Source organism: Hydra vulgaris, chromosome 12 (genome assembly GCF_038396675.1).
Source record: "Hydra vulgaris chromosome 12, alternate assembly HydraT2T_AEP".
NCBI classification, from domain to species: domain Eukaryota; kingdom Metazoa; phylum Cnidaria; class Hydrozoa; order Anthoathecata; family Hydridae; genus Hydra; species Hydra vulgaris.
This window is the reverse complement of record NC_088931.1, coordinates 52700001-52717273: the sequence shown is the minus strand read 5'-3', so window position 1 is coordinate 52717273 and position 17273 is coordinate 52700001. Positions and strand designations below refer to the sequence as shown.

At 26.8% G+C, this 17273-nt stretch overlaps 2 protein-coding genes across 4 annotated transcripts in view; one reads left to right on the top strand and one right to left on the bottom strand.

The window, feature by feature from the left end:
* Nucleotides 1–2746: 2746 nt before the first annotated feature.
* Nucleotides 2747–17273, top strand: part of LOC101235581 (ubiquitin carboxyl-terminal hydrolase 47) — a 117388-nt gene continuing 102861 nt past the window's right edge. The window contains exons 1-5 of one of the 3 annotated variants that reach the window (XM_065813671.1): nt 2747–2840; nt 3004–3359; nt 8510–8579; nt 9096–9192; nt 9326–9404. In XM_065813671.1, the coding sequence (XP_065669743.1) occupies nt 3015–3359; nt 8510–8579; nt 9096–9192; nt 9326–9404 (591 nt within the window). In that variant the 5' untranslated portion in view covers nt 2747–2840; nt 3004–3014. Of the gene's footprint in view, nt 2901–3003; nt 3360–8509; nt 8580–9095; nt 9193–9325; nt 9405–17273 lie in introns of all 3 variants that reach the window. The other 2 variants (XM_065813673.1, XM_065813672.1) reach the window with 2 other exon arrangements.
* Nucleotides 11907–13098, bottom strand: LOC136088823 (uncharacterized). Its single transcript, XM_065813674.1, has 2 exons — nt 12788–13098; nt 11907–12686 (listed from the first exon to the last, which is right to left on the bottom strand). Exons 1-2 carry the CDS (start codon nt 13029–13031, stop codon nt 11911–11913), a joined length of 1020 nt encoding a protein of 339 aa, XP_065669746.1. The 5' UTR covers nt 13032–13098; the 3' UTR covers nt 11907–11910.

Here is a 17273-nt window from a genome sequence, read left to right as displayed (position 1 = left end):
ATTATACTATAAAATTTAAAGTTTATCGATGAATATAAGTCTGATTAAAAAAAGTATAAAAAATATATTATCAACTTGTTGCTCACACGTTTGGGGCAGGGGGAGGGACGAAAACTTTAAGGTTTTTTTGTTCCCAGGTTTCAATCACATGAATAATGTCTGGAGTACAGCCCGCTATAATGGAATAATACTTCAGTTTCTTTGATCGCAATATGATTTTTGATTTCTTTTTTTTTTACTCATTAGCCTGCGGCGCCCCTTTATATAAGACGCCTTGAGAAAATGCCCGACTGCACCCTACCCTAACACCGCTACTGTTAACAATACTGATCTTGCAAATTCTGAAAACTGCGACAGTAAGGAAAACATGCTAAGGGCTACAAAAAAGAATTTTTCAGAAGTAAAATAAACAGAGAAAAAAATGTTACCTTTTAAAATGTTTAGTTCAAAAATGGCAACGTTTATTGCGTGTCATATTTTTTCTTTGGTAAAGTAAAAAAGCAACTTAGCTGATTTAAATGGATGCAAAGGTAATAAAATAATCAGTCAATACTCAGCCATCATCAGGGACGGATGTAGCATTTTTTGATGTTTGAGATAAGTTAAATAAAATAATATTAAATATAAAATAGTATTATATATGTTTGAATGTCTGGAAGCTAACTTCCAGACATCGAACAAGTTTCAAACATTTATATATTTATACTTATGTCAAATGATGTGGCTCTGCAAAAATTGCCATAATTGTAGTCTAGGAACAAAATACCCTAAAGTTTTGGCAACAACTGCCCCAAACGCGAGAGCAACTAGTTATTGAGTTATTTTTTTACTAATTAATTAATTAATAGATAATTTTAAATTTCATAAAATAATTAATTAGAGTTCAAAAATTATGATTTTATAAAATTTAAACATCCCTGAGAGGATTACAAACCTTTATATATAGCTGTATTCGCAGCGTACGACTAAATCACCGATAAAAAAAAAAACTACATATAATTTAAAATACAGGGCCGACGGCACCATGGGGAAGGGAAAGAGCGGAGGGGCTTGTGCCCCCTCACTTTGTTTTTAAAGAACCTTTTTTTTTTAAAGAAAATTCTAGATATGGAAGAATTTTTTTAAGAATTGACAATTTTGCCCCTACCCCCCCCCCCCCCCACTTCGAAACCCGTTTTGTCGGCCCTGAAATAAAACATAAAATGAAACGGAAATGAAGCATCAAAAGCATAAAATAAAATAATAAAATTATAGAAATTTAAAATCTAAATGTATATAAAAACTAAATGTAAAACTAAAAGCAACTAAGAAAATTTAAAATATCATATTCATAATCATAAAATTTTTATAGCGGGCGGCTGGGGTGTTTGTTACGTTATTATAACGTAGTTATAAGGGAGGTGTGTATGATATTCCTTGTGGGTGGACGTCTAAAATTGTCAAAAACTGAGTGACGTAATTTATAGACGATTTTTGAATACGCATGATTATAAGGATCGGCAAACGGCAATATCCTGTTGAAAAGTATGCGTTATTTTTTCGACATAAACAATATCTAAGAAATGTATTAATTGCATCTTCCGTAACAAAAAAAGTTATAAATATACAAATAAATATAAATATTTAATAATAACAACAACAATAATAATAGCAACAACAATAATAATAATAATAACAATAATAATAATGTTGGTAATAACAATAATAATAATAACGTATTACCTTTTTATTAGCACAAAATGTTATCTGTTTAAAAATAAGTTCAATAAAATGATAAAAATGATTATGCAGAATAAAAAAGATTTATTTAAAATCTTTTTGTTTTTTTATAATCTGTTACTATATGATAAAATAATATATATTAATTATTATAGAGTAACAATAAAATAATGTTTGCATAAAAATACACAATATAATAATATATTATACAATATAGTAATACTATGTAATAATATATTGACTATAATACTATAATACTATGTATACACAATATAATAATATATTATACAATATAGTAATATTGTGTAATAATATATTGACTATAATAATATAATACTATGTAATAATATATTGACAGTATTAGTTAAATGTAAGGCTGTCAATGATAATAAAAAAGCGTTTTTTTTTAGTTATATAAATGATCATTTATATAACTAAAAAAATATGACTTGTTTGTCAAGGTTCATATGAACATATACAATATGTTCTACAAAACTTGTTTATTAAGTGCATTTTTCCACAACATCACTAACCTGTTTTATTAACAATACTCTAAATAGGTAGTAGGCTATTCAGTTAGTTGCTGCATTAATAATAGTTAGTTTTTGGGGTGCAATCTGTCCTTATTGCCAGGCGATTGAACTTACTTTGGTGTTACTAAACCATGAACAAAGTAGAAATAAAAAAAATGACCATGGTTCATGATCATTTTTTGGTCATTTATTAAAAAACCTATGGCATGAATTATATACTTTATAAAAAAAAACAATACAATATAAAATAAATCCCTTTTTTAGTTTTAAAACATACACTTAAAATATAAGTTAATTTTGTTCTAAATTTAATGTTGAAGATCTTTTTTTTTATACATATGTATAAAAATTTGGGACCATTTGAGCTAACTCGATATAGTTTTTCTATCAAGGTTTTATAAATTATGATAATAACTAAATTTATGATAACAAATAATAGTTTATGATGTTTTAGTTTATCTTTATCAGTTCTTTTAATATTATTATTGCTAAATTGTCAATAGGTTAATAAAAAATTGATACAACATATGTCTATTTTGGTTGTGCCTGAACCTTTTGGCTACCATGGATCTGCAGCTGATAGTTAAAGTATATAATTCATTTATATTTGAGTTATATTTAATAAGCAAAACAATCATTTAGAGGCAAGTAAGTATTCAATTTAAAAAAATGAATAAAATATTAGTAGTGTTGTGCTAATTAAGTCAATTTAAAAATATTTAATCAAATATTTAATCAAATTATTTTTCAGCTTTTAAAACAATGATTGAGTTCCAAATGATAGAGGGAAATTCTAGAAATCAAAAAATGTTTTCATGCATTTTTTGTTGTGAATTTAAAGAATACTCTAAAGTCAACATGGATGTAGATGGAAATACTCAAATTAATGAATTTTACAAATTGGTTGCTTTTAACTACAAACTTGAAAATGGAACATTTCAAATTTCTTACTTTACAGAAGACGCAGAAAAAATCTTGATTGAGGATTGCACAAAAACCATAAGCTATTTTCTAAGCGATTATAACAAAACATATGAATTCTTTATAAAAAGCAAAGATGGGGCATATCCTTTAAAAACAAAAAAAACAACAGATGCAGTTGAAAAAGTATGTATAAAAAATATGTCATCATTTATAGTATATAGGGTCGTCTTAAAGTAGTCTCTCGTGTGGGGGTATTGTATGTATTTTTTGCCAACTAAAGACACCAAAAAAAAATTCTTTATATTTGAAATTTGCCAACTATAGTGCCAAATGTGCCAACTCAAATGCATATATGACAGCTTTGGGGCAGGGTGGGACAACCGCTATACCCCCCATTCAGGACGGCCCTGTTAGTATATTATTAATTATATTATTATAATACTTATATAAAATAACAATAAGCAAAACAGGTATTTTGTATAAAGAATTGCCACATTATTACATTTAAATCATATTTTGAATGGCATGGTTTATCAATCAGTTTATTTTTAGTTAGGAAAAAAGTTTAAAAAAAAATTACTTATTGAAGAAGTTGTTAAAGATCCTAAAGATAAAAAAGATTTATATTTATGTCTTCAAATATATTTTAATTGCTATATTAAAGTAAAGAGAAAAAAATCTAAGGTAAAATATATAAAGCTCAAAAAGTTACAGTACCAGCCTTCAAATTAAGGTTGACAAATGCTGATGCCAACCTTATTGCTAAAGTAAATGTCTCTGAGATTAGTGATTTTTTGCCATCCTTTTTTTTATGTTGTTATTGTGAAACTTTTGATTTTCAAATAGTTTTAGGTCAGGAATAAATCTTAATAACTCATTAATAATTGATTTATTAAATTTGTGGGTATATCAAACAATAGAAAACTTAAAATGCTAAATAGTGGTATAAATAACTCCATACTGCTAAAAAATGGACTTGATGCATTTCCCTTGTATACTGACAATCTAATAGATAAATTAGCAAGCTGATGTTTTTTTTGATTAGCTAAAAAATTAAAAGTTAGAATATGTTATATAATTTAAATTATAAATCACAAATTGAATCTTGACTTGAATAATATAAAATTATATAAAATCTTTCTATAACATTAAAACATAGAGCTTGTATTTATAAAAGTATTGCTGCTTAAATGCAGTAATAATTTTTTTGAATAACCATAAAACTTTATGAGTGGCCAATGCCTATACCTAGTACAACCTCAAAAATAATTCCTAGTACAACCTCGAAAAAACTCAAACTGATAATAGGAAAAAACCTGGAAAAGATTTCTGGAGGAATTCTTATATATAAGTCTAGTTTAAAGATAAACTGTCTGACATATTTATATTTCTTAGCTTTTTTATTTAGACAAATACCTGTCTATTGAGTTTACTTTTATTATTTTTTTCTAATATATATATATTTTTAAACTAGTTCATTTCAAACAAGGTTGCAAGCAACCATTATTAATTTGGAGTTACTAGAACAGTGTTAAAGAGTAAGGAAACATTTAACAGAAGACTTGAAAAGTTGTAGGTTGTATAAGTCAGGTAAATATGAAGATGGGAGTGAGTTCCAAAGGGTTATAGTGCGAGAAAAAAAAACTAGGCGAATAAAAGTTTTTGAAGCATGCAGGGACAGATACAGTAAATGAATAATACTTTGCTAAATGACAGGTCAAGTGAGAATGAGTTTTAGTAAATAGAATTAAAGATGATAGCTCCTTTGAACAGTGACCATGATAAAATTTGCAGAAAAGAGAAAGAGGTGCAATCTTACAACTATAGGAGAGTGGCTCAATCTTGGTAAATAAAGCCAACTAGGTTTACAATGCGTTTTTGGATCTTGTCTAGAAGAAAAATGCATTATTATAAGAACCAGCCCAAATATGACCACAGTATTCTATCAAAGATGAAAAAAAGATTTGTAGAGGTAGAGAATGACAAGAATAATAAAGAGAAGTAACATTAGATGGCAACTTTGCAAGTAATTGTTTATGTTTTCTATACTAGGTCAGTATGGTTGGTAATCCAAGAAGACTTAAAGTAGAGAACTCCATGAGAGTATTGCCATTCATCAATATAGTAATGTCTACAAAAATGTAATAGTTATTGACTGCCTGTACTAAGCATTCGATATAAGATGGTTTTTTGTCAAACCAGAGTATAAAGTTGAGTTGTCAAAAAATAGAGCCACTTTAGATTTAGAAGATTGTCAGGAAGATTATGTAGATAAGACCAAGGATAGAATCTTGAGGTACCCTAGAAGTTATTGGAAATAAAGACAAGTGTTGATCTTCGAAGATGACTTGAATACTGAGGTTAGAAAGAAATGATTTGATAATCTTAAAATGTTTTCCAGATAAACCATATGAAGCAATCTTGTGGAGAAGTCCAGCATGCCAAACATTATAGAAAACTTTTAATATGTCATGAGTAATAGTCTTGTTGCCTCCATCAAATAAATGATAGAATCTTTAAGTTACAGCAGTTAGCAAGTCAGCCATAAAACACGAAGATCAAAATCTGTATTAGATATCATTAAATAGTTATTAGACTCAAGGTAGAATGTTGGAAGTTTGACAATGATTGACAGACGATTTAAAAGATTGCAAGTTATATGAATCAGGAAAGCAAGATGAAGGTAGCGAATTCCAAAGAACTGATGTTTGAGGAAAAAAACTAGACGAATAAGAGTTTTTGGAGAACTTAGGAACAGTCACAGAAAAAGGATGAGACTTAATTGAATGATGAGTAACACGAGAATGAATTTTAGTAGAAGGTAAAAGAGACGCCAGCTCTTTAGAGCAGTGACTATTATAGTAGAAAAGAATATTGTAGAAAAGAGAAAGAGAAGCAACATTACGACGATGTGATAATGGTTAGAGGTTGGTTGCAAGAGCAGGTCCAACTATGTTTACATTGCATTTTTGCATTGTGTTTAAAAGAGAAAGGGCATCATTAGAAAATCTGCCCCAGATATGGCAACAGTATTCTATACAAGGACGAATTTGAGATATAGAAATAAAGAATAGAATCCAGAGTAAGATAAGTGGAGCACGATAAAGAGATGCAACTCTAGCAGATGCTAATTTTGCGATGGATTTGATATACAGTTTCCAAGAAAGATCGGAAGTGAGAGTTAATCCTAGAAAATGAAAGGTAGATGACTCATCGAGTACACTACCGTTCATAAATATAGGAAGATCTAAATTATTGCAATAATAATTGGCTGAAAAAAATTGGGTTTATCTGAATTGAAGTTCACCAGCCACTTCAACGAATTGTATCATTGTTTATATAAAAATGTTAATTCGGATCTAAAAGGTCAAATGCTAATCTTATATGTCTCAACACCGAAAAAACTGGAGATCGAAAAATCTTGGAGATGAAAAAATTTTTTTTCATCTCCAAGAAAAAACTATTTCTTTAAAAATGTTGAAATCAAAATCAAAATTAATAAACGGGTATATCCTTCAAGAGTTATTAAATATCTTGTTGTATTAATTCATTGCAACCTTTCATGGAACTTTCACATTAATGAGCTAAGCAAGAAATCTCGTTGTTACATATTATAAGTATTTATTAGCTTTCAATAATTTGTCATTATATTAATAAAGTTACACTTAAGAATATTTATTATGCATTATTCTCATCTCATCTTAGATATTGTTGTCAAGTTGGAAACTATCGCATTAAGAAGTTGTTATCATCTCAGCGTCAATCCATTAGAATAATAAACTTCCTACTAATTAAATCAGATACATTGAAGTCCTTCAAAAAACTTTTCATTCCAACATTTCCAGCGCTAGTAAAGTAACATACTTTACTAGCACTGGAAAAAATCTTCTTTTTGTTTTTGACTCCTGAAATAAAAACTTACCATCTTCTATCACAAACTTGTTCACAGAAAGTAGACTATTAAATTCCTACTCTACTAGAAATATACACAATGGAAAAATAAATGTACCATCTTTTAAAACCCAGAAGTATGGTAAAAATTCTAAAAAACTATATCCTAAAATACCTTTAATTTTAAACAATATCAATTTAAAAAAATTCTGAAAAACTTTTAATTCTAACTTTTAGACATATTATCTTTATGATTAAAATATTCTTTTTCTTTTCTTTTCGTCATTACTACAATTATCATCAGTACTTTTTTTTTTTTTTTTCTTTTTTTTATTATTAAAACATGGAAATTATGATTTCTAGATGTTTGTTTTAATGTATGTTCTATGTGTTTTAATCTATGTGTTTACAGTCCATGTGTTTCAATTTATGTATTTTCAATGTATTTATATATAAATAATATACATCTGCATTCTAAATTCTTTAATTTGAATTAACTAAACATTCATGTGATACATAAACAATAGTTTGTATAATGAATTATAGTGATAATTAATATTTTTTCAATGATTTTTTGTGCCAGTATATTCATTTAGTTTTTTATATATATATATTTTTTTAATTATAATTTTATTTTATTTACAATCCATGTTTTTACTATGGAGCTACAGAGTCACATAATGTATTTGGTTTCTTAATTTTAAAAACAGTTTTATATATATATATATATATTATATAAATGAATATTTTATCAAAACTTATAAACAGTTTATCTTACTCTATCACATAGCACTTACATGTTTATTTCTTGGGGATAATTTGATATAAACTCTTAATTCAGATATTATTATAAATGAAATTTTGTTAATTGAAACAGAAAAAGAATAAAATGTTATTAGATTTTTTTATGTTTTCTTTCTGAACAAGTGAGAGAGCAAGGGTTTTAAGTCTAAAAGCAGTTGCTTCAAATCAGAAAAATTTTTAAAAATAAATGTAAATAAAGTTGTGTTTTTTGTTTTTGTTTGTATTTGTTTGTTTTTTAAAAAGTTATTTATTATTTTTGTTGTTTATAAGGAAATATTCTAATTGTTTTAAGTATATCTAGGTATTTGGATCCGTACACCAATTTGATTATATAGATATATAAAAAAATTTAGGTTAATGATAACAAGGTATCCAAGTTAATGAGCTTGTCACTTACTTAACTTTGCTGCTGCTTTATTCTTTTCTCAATATTTTAATTCATAATTTTTTTTTAACTAATTTATACTTCTTTAAAGTGATAAAAAAAATTTTTTTAATCAACTAATTTTTACTTTTTTAAAGTGATAAAAATTTTTTTTATTTAATTTATACTTTTTTAAAGTGATTAAAAAATTTTTTTAGTGATCATGTAACAATTTTTTTTTCAAATAATAACATAAACAACTATGATATTATAGAATGGAAAGGCAAAGAGTGATCAGTTTGGTTCTTTATACAATTCTTCTAACTCTTTAAAATCAGATACAGGTAAATCTTTTGTTTCACAATGTGGCTTTTTTTTTTAAAACAAACATTTAAAAAGTTGTTATCTTGATTATTGACTGGTTTTTGAGGAATGCATACTGAAAATTTTTTAGATCAATAAGAATTTGGCTTATAAATTTTCTATCAAAGATTTCTTATATCATTAATAATTTATAAGCTTTTCTCTAAAAACATTGAATTAAGCCCTGAAACTTAAGTTGCAGGTTTATTTGAAACAGCAGTTTCTAATTTTGTCTAAAAACAAACAAGGCTAGAATGTTTTCAAGCTCTGTTGATGTTGTTGAGTACAAACATGTTATTTATAAAATACAGAATGCAACATATATAACTTGTTTTTCAGGTGACATTTTTTTAAAAAGATGTTATTTCATTTAATTTCTTTGCTATTTTATTATTTCATTTAATTTCTATGCTAATGTTCATCAAACTAAGGTAAAAGAACATTGTAAGGAAGATTGTAAATATATTTTAACTTTAATAAGAGTATTTTCTCTTTAGGATTTGTTGGTCTCATTAATCAAGCGATGACATGTTACTTAAATAGTCTCTTGCAGACCCTTTTTATGACTCCGGAGTTTCGAAATGCTTTATATAAGTAAGTTTTTAATTTTCACCAATTATCAAACCAAGTGCAACTAAATCAATAAGTATTTATTACTTAAGTAATAAAATTTATTAAAATTTTTTTTTTTTAATTTATAAAGAACTAAAAAGTATTTTTATTATAGATGCAATTATGAAGGTCTTAATGCTAATTCAGTTGCAAACATTCCATTTCAACTCCAAAAGCTCTTTCTTCAATTAGAGGTTTTCTTTTATTTTTAAATTTGTTTTTTTGATCAATTTAAATCTAATTTGTGCCTATAGTAAAACAATTTTGTTAAATATACTCAATTTAACTGCAATGCCAACCTAAATGCTGTTCTAATAGTATCTGAGGGTGGCGATTTTTTTCGAACATTGTTTCTATGTTTTTAATTTGAAACCTTACTACTAAAATCTTTGTAGCAACCTCATGCTGACCTTATTTTTTTAATTCTAAGGGCTATATGGGTCATTCCATGCCAAGTGGTGCAAAGGTCCCTTATGGACCATCTCAGATTTTATTGAAATTTTTTGATTTTGTACATATATATGTTAAAAGCATGTTTTGAAAATTTTAGATCAATATCTAATATGGTTCTTGAGAAAACGCTATTTAAGTAGTGGGCTATTTTGCATAAAATTTCACTCTACAAGAAAAAAGGGTTTTTTCATCATTTTTAACAGCCAATAACTTTTGAACAAGTTAGTTTTATACTTCAATTATTATAAGATAGCAAGTGTGCTGTGGATACTTTGAAAAAAGAAAAAAATATTATTTCTGGCATCTTAACTTTTTCCATAATGGCGGGCTAAAGTTGATTTTTTTGTTTTAAGAATAAGTTTTTTTGTGATTTTAAAGACCTTAATCTTAAAAACTAGTTACAAAGTTAATACAAATCAAATTGCCTGCTGATCTACATGTGGTGGATAAACATTTTTAAAAAAATCAGTTGATTAAAGAGCTGCATTCAAAAGTTATAGGTCTCCAAAATGAGTCAGATCGAAATTTTCGTAAAATTGATCTGTGATGCAAAGCATCTGTTACCTAAGATGGCACTTTTTTTTTTTTATATAAATTTTTTAAAAATATCAATGCTTAAAGCCTTTTAATCCCTTTAGATAAAGAACTTTTAAATCCCAATAGATAAAGTCCCCTCCCCTCTGTCCCCTCCCCTCTTTATAATACAATAATTTTTTTAATGAAAAACAAACAAAATGTTTTTAAGAAAATAAACAAAAATAATAAAATTTACAAAAAGTTAAATTTCTCAAATAATAAAATAATCTCATTGATTTCTTTTAAGTCAATACTATAAAATCTTCCACTGTTTGACTGGACTTTAAGAGATTGCACTTTGCATAAAATATGCATTAGAGGTACCCAACAAAGATCATCTCTGCATGGCCACGTAAACTTGTTACATAAAGACTTTTTCATGAATTTCATATTAAGATCTTGATGCTCTTCTGAAATACTAAGAATATTTCCTAAATACCATTGAGCATCGTAAACGCAGGCCACATATTCTCCTGGTGAGTAACTGGAAATTTTATTAATATAAATTCTGCAAGTAGAAAAATCCACATTAGTGCAAATAATATCAAATGAGACTCTTCTTATTTTTATTGAGGTAAGTGACATTGGGATAAAACTGTGGTGGTTTCGTGTCCCAGGTATTGTCGAACAAGAACGATATCTCTCTTCCAAATTGAAGTTTGTAGTATGTGTTTCTATTGAAACTTTGTCAACAACAAAAAAAGATATTCCTTTGACATGTTGAACACACCAGCTGTACATTTTGCTTGGTGTGTCAATAGGATCGTTTAGTGATTGTAGACTGGCTCGTGCAACAAGACGTTTCACTGTTCCACCAACACCATCACAAGGGCTTTTACCATGCGATGTTGCAAAAAAGTGCCACTCTGCAGTCATGTCAAAATCGTGTTTATGGTAGCATAAGTTGATAAGATTTTTGTAATTTTTATATTGTGATGCAGCTCCATCACTAAAATAGATAATGTGTTCAAATGTTTGTAACTGTTTAAGTTTATCAATAACATTACCGATAAAGCAATGAACAGCATCTGTTCCATGTTTCAGATGATCTGATATAAAACAATAACTTTGACTATCAAGTTTTCCATCTTTTATAAAATACTCAACAAAGGGGTGCACAGTTGCTTGGCTGTTATTCCAGTGAAAACCTTGCACTGCATCCTGTATTAGAAAACTATAGTTTTCTGCAAAGTCAAGAAGAACCAAAGCTTGATTTTCTTTTAAATTAGTTTTCAAATGTTGGTAGTAGGTGGCTTGACTTTTTGATATAAAATGATGCACTCGTAAACTATCTAACTGTTCATAAACCATTTCAATAAATTCATCTAAAGGTAGAGTTGCTGGTACTAAAGTACATTGGTAATTTGATTTTTGCCATTGATAAAAGTTAACTTCACTAATTTCTTTTTCTGTAAACAAAGTGTCAATGTAGTCTAACAAAACCTTTTTAGCAGGACATTTATCGCAGCTATGCAGCATACAATCTCTATTTTCAATGCTACAAACCATTAATTTTAATAAGATTATGTAATCAGAAACTCCAGGAATTTTCTGTACAAGGAGCTTTACATTTTGATGGTACTGGCAAACACAAACTGCATGCAGACCAGAAGCACCACCCACAGGAATGCACCACTTGGGCCTTAGCTCACAAAATTTTGAAAATCCAACTTATATATAATTATATTTCTTTTTAAACTCAATATGTAGCTCTTTCATATTGACTAGTAGAAGGCGCTTTTGGATATGTTGCTTTTTACTATCTACTTTAACTGAAACAAACTCTTTTTTTCCTGGACAAACCCTTGAATATTCATCGCATTCGTAGAAATGAACAACCTCTGTAATTACATCTTCGCTTAGTTTTCTACCCGATTTTGGAGAAAGTTTTGATAGTATTCCACTTTTTTTACTTAATTTTCTGGCTTGTACTACAGATCTTTTTGAAGTAAAAAAAAACTTCTGAGTTTTCTCTATTGACCAACTGTCTGGAGTGAGTGTAAGAAGTGTGATTTTTTTAGAATTTGACAATATTTTTTCAAATTTTGACTTAATTTGAGTCATAATATTGTCTAAATCTGTGTTTGTTTTTTTCAAACATTTTTTTGAGGGTGAGTCAATTCCACAAAGTGCAGCTATTTCTAAACCTAGCACATTGGCAACAGCCTTTTGTGTATGAGCTCTTACGCTATCAATTTTACGCTTTCCATATGCAACTCTATCTTTTTTTGAAACAAGTTTTAGAGGTGAGCATCCAAAACTTGCATTACTTGAATTAAGATCTTCTTTTAATGTATGGTTGTCAAAATAAATTTCTTTTTCTTGGAGTTCATTTTCTTTTGTATTATGTTTGCAATTCAGAACTTTTCTGCAACTAGTGCAAATTTTTTGACCAGGTATTAAACCAAAATCTTTGGCATATGAAAGACTGATAACTCTAAGAGAATCTAAAAAATAACAGAAATAATTATTAAATATTTTTTGATTTATTTATTTAGTGTTATTAAGGTATTTTTATTAAATTAAGATATTAAATATTGAAACTTACTTTTCACATTTTTTGCGTGCTTGTTCAACGGATTACAACAATACCTGCGATGTTCATTCTCATACCTCGACAAGTAAACTTTCTCGTGATAGCTACAAATAAAATCTATGGGATTTATTTTGCTTCTCAAAGAAATAAGCTCTTGGTTTAGTTTAGACAGTTCTTGGTAGCGTTTACTTTTATTAGATAGATAGCACTGTTCATTTAATGCTTTACCAATACAGCAAGTAGAAAGCTCAGGCATATTACTTATTATTAATTAGTTCTAAAATACAACAATTTATTTGGTTTTATTAGTACTTTTTAGATTGACATACTAGTAATATAGAATTAAATGAAACAATAACTAAACTTTTAAAAAGTAATAATTTTTTATGGAAAATTTACCTGACTTTTAGAGACTACCTTTTGGGGGTTATGAATAAGCGCCCATTAATTTTTTTGGTTTTTGTTAATTAACAGTCTTTAATTGATGCGTATAAAAAATTTTATAAAAAAAAAAAAGTGCCATCTTAGGTAACAGATGCTTTGCATCACAGATCAATTTTACGAAAATCTCGATCTGACTCATTTTGGAGACCTATAACTTTTGAATGCAGCTCTTTAATCAACTGATTTTTTTAAAAATGTTTATCCACCACATGTAGATCAGCAGGCAATTTGATTTGTATTAACTTTGTAACTAGTTTTTAAGATTAAGGTCTTTAAAATCACAAAAAAACTTATTCTTAAAACAAAAAAATCAACTTTAGCCCGCCATTATGGAAAAAGTTAAGATGCCAGAAATAATATTTTTTTCTTTTTTCAAAGTATCCACAGCACACTTGCTATCTTATAATAATTGAAGTATAAAACTAACTTGTTCAAAAGTTAAAAAATTTGAAAATTAAAAGTTAAAAATGATGAAAAAACCCTTTTTTCTTGTAGAGTGAAATTTTATGCAAAATAGCCCACTACTTAAATAGCGTTTTCTCAAGAACCATATTAGATATTGATCTAAAATTTTCAAAACATGCTTTTAACATATATATGTACAAAATCAAAAAATTTCAATAAAATCTGAGATGGTCCATGAGGGACCTCATTAAAATTTGCACCACTTGGCATGGAATGACCCATATATATATATATATATATATATATATATATATATATATATATATATATATATATATATATATATATATATATATATATATATATATATATATATATATATATTTATATACCCATCTAAATAATTGTTTTATTAAATCTAGTTGAAAAATGTTTTCTAATTAATAACAAACGGCATAGCATTTTTACCAGGAATTCAGTAATAGTGTACAATGTATAATGGAATAGTGTACATACAACTGTATGCCAAGTAAAAAATCCATTTTAAGTTTGGTGTAGGGCTTTAGTAAAAATATTGACTGATAGTTTGGGTTTGGGCAGGTACAATCAAGATTTATTTGCAAAAAATTTTTTTCATTCATTAATCTTTTTATTTTCATTTTGCCTGAAAAACTTACTGAATTAAAGTTGGTATTTAAAACTTAGTTTGAAAAATATATTAGGATACTTTGAAAGTATCAAATCACATAAATTCAATCTATGTGGTTTGATCGTTAATTTTTTAGACTGGGAAGCTGATTGCAATATCCTTTTTAAAGATCTTGAAGAAGCAAAAATTCAAGATGTCTTGTTGTCTATAGATAATCACTCTCCTCAATAAAAAGAACATAAAGTTAATATTGTTAACTACTAATTCTATTCATCTCACCAATCACTTGGTGTTGTTGAATTTTATGTTTTTAGTTTGTATGTTTGTTTAATAAAAATTGTTGTGTAATATGTAATTACCCTCAATTACTATTCATTTATTCCCATCAGTCATCATACATTTTATGTGGCTTGAACAATAATATTTATTAAACATTACAGGATTTATTAACCAATCAGTGATGAAATCTTCTTTAAAATAATCAGGGTTAAACTTGCTTTAGTAAAACTTTGAAGTAGTTACTAACTCAAATAATTAAAAAATTTTAGTAAGTTATTAAAGCCTGTATACGAAATAAGTGTGAAGGTAGAAAAACAACTATAAAAAATGACTATTCAACTTTTATTATGAACTAAGTATTAATTTTAATACAATATAATAAGAAAAGAAAATATTTTAAAGAAATTAATTTATTCCTGTGGGCATCTAGTTAAATTTTGAACTTTTGTTTTGGTGGTACCTATAAGCTTGCGCACAGATAATCAAAACTATTTAATGCTTTTTAAATGACCTTTTCAAATCTTTAACATTTTTTGTTTAACAATTATAACTTTGCAATAATTTTCAGTTCTGGGCAGTTTGGAGGATTTGCTATTTTAGACACATCTTTTGTGTCATTATTTTATTATTATACCATATATATATATATATATATATATATATATATATATATATATATATATATATATATATATATATATATATATATATATATATATATATATATATATATATATAAATATATATTTAATGAACATCTGCTTTAAAGTCAATAGATGTGTCTTTTCTCAAAGTAAGATTTATAATAAAAGTTAATAAAATTCTATAACTGATTTCTAAATTTTTTTTTAATTTTCTACTTTATATTATATTAATAAGTTTTCGCTATAAGTTTGTAACATTTTTCTTCTTTTTTTTAATGTTATAATTTTCTTGCATCATTTTGCGTAAATTTTTGCTTTGTACTAACATTATCATTATAATACTTATTAACTTTGCTTATTATTATTACATTACCTATTAAATTTGTTAGTTGTTATTCATTTTTACCCTTAGAATTTATTAAATCATTTTGAATAATATTAAACTTATATATCGTTACTAAATTACTTAATAAAAATTAAATATTTAAAGTTTTTATTGTTTGTCAATTTAACTATATTTTATTGCATTTTCGATATAATTATCTATTTTATATATAATTATCGATATACTATCTTACTATTTATATTATACTTATTTAATTATTTTTAGTTGGTAGTTTTCTTTCAATATTATTTTTCTTATATTTAGTAATTTGGTCATTATTCTTTATCTGTGAATAATTTATTTGATTTAAATATAATTTAGTTTGTTTACATTTTAAATATCTCACGCATACTCAATTTCTTATAATTGTCGCTATTAATTTCTAGTTAGTTTTATTTTTTTATGTTGTTATACTCTTAACTCTTAAGTGCTTAAGTTTTGTATTCTTACGTCATTTGTAATACTTATTTTCTAATTACATCCCAATCTAACTTTATATTATATATTGTTAAATTAATATTACTGTGTTGTATATATTATATGCAATTGTAATTGTAAAAAAAAATTTATCATCAAAATGAGTGTGTTGTGCAATCCTCGTTACACAGGCACAACCTACAATAAAATGCAATACAGCTAATCTAGACATCTGGCTAAATGATTTAATGAACAAATTCGACTTACTAGTAATAAAAGTGTCTATGCTAGAAACAGAACTAGCTACCGCAAAAGATGAAATTGTTCAACTAAAAAATACCCCTAAAAAACCCACCAACAAATGGTCAAACCTTTTTGATAAAAAAAACACAGTCAATGAAGTGCTGTTGCTTTCAAAGGTAGCAAAAGAAAATAAAGAAAAAACGCGTATTGAAAACAATGTAATAATAAACGGATCCCAGAAAATGAACAAGACAGTAATACGCATGACATAGCTGAAATGGATAAAATTCTTGAAGTGCTTCACCTAACTAGAAATGATGTAAAAAGTCAAAAAAAGAATAAAAAGAAACCTAATCAAAAATTCTGCTCAAGCAGCACCAAAACCACTCGAAATGATACTTTTAGAATTTAAAACTAATTCGTCCCAACAAACCGCTCTAAAAAATTGAAAAAATAGTATAACAAATAATAAAAAAGTGTACATTAATGTTGATAGAACCGAAGCAGAAAGAATTCTTGATAAACAACTGCGAGCTGAAAGAAATCTAGGCAACAATAACCTTCCAAATATCATAATCGACTTAGACGGGAGGCCAACTAACAAGAAATATGGTGTTAACAACGGAAATTCTATTGGGGAATACATTGGAATGAACTCAAAAAAATTGAAATTATTTAATCTCAGCCCTCCCTTACCTTCCAACCATTTTAATTAAAACGAAATAACTATTGTAATTTAAATGAAATGTTACTATTGTAATTCTTTAAACAATAAAATGAATGAGCTAAAGATACTTATTGCAACATTTAATTACCACATAATAGCAATTACCAAATCATGGTTTAACACCATATCAGTTAACTCAATTAATAATTACTCTTTATACAGCAAAAACAGAGATAAAGGTCGTGGTGGAAGCGTAGCTATATACATTAGAAATGACTTGAACTCATTAGAAATTATTGACAAAGATTTATCCAAAGCAAAAAATGAACAAATCTGGACTCAAATTATAATAAGCAATCATGAAA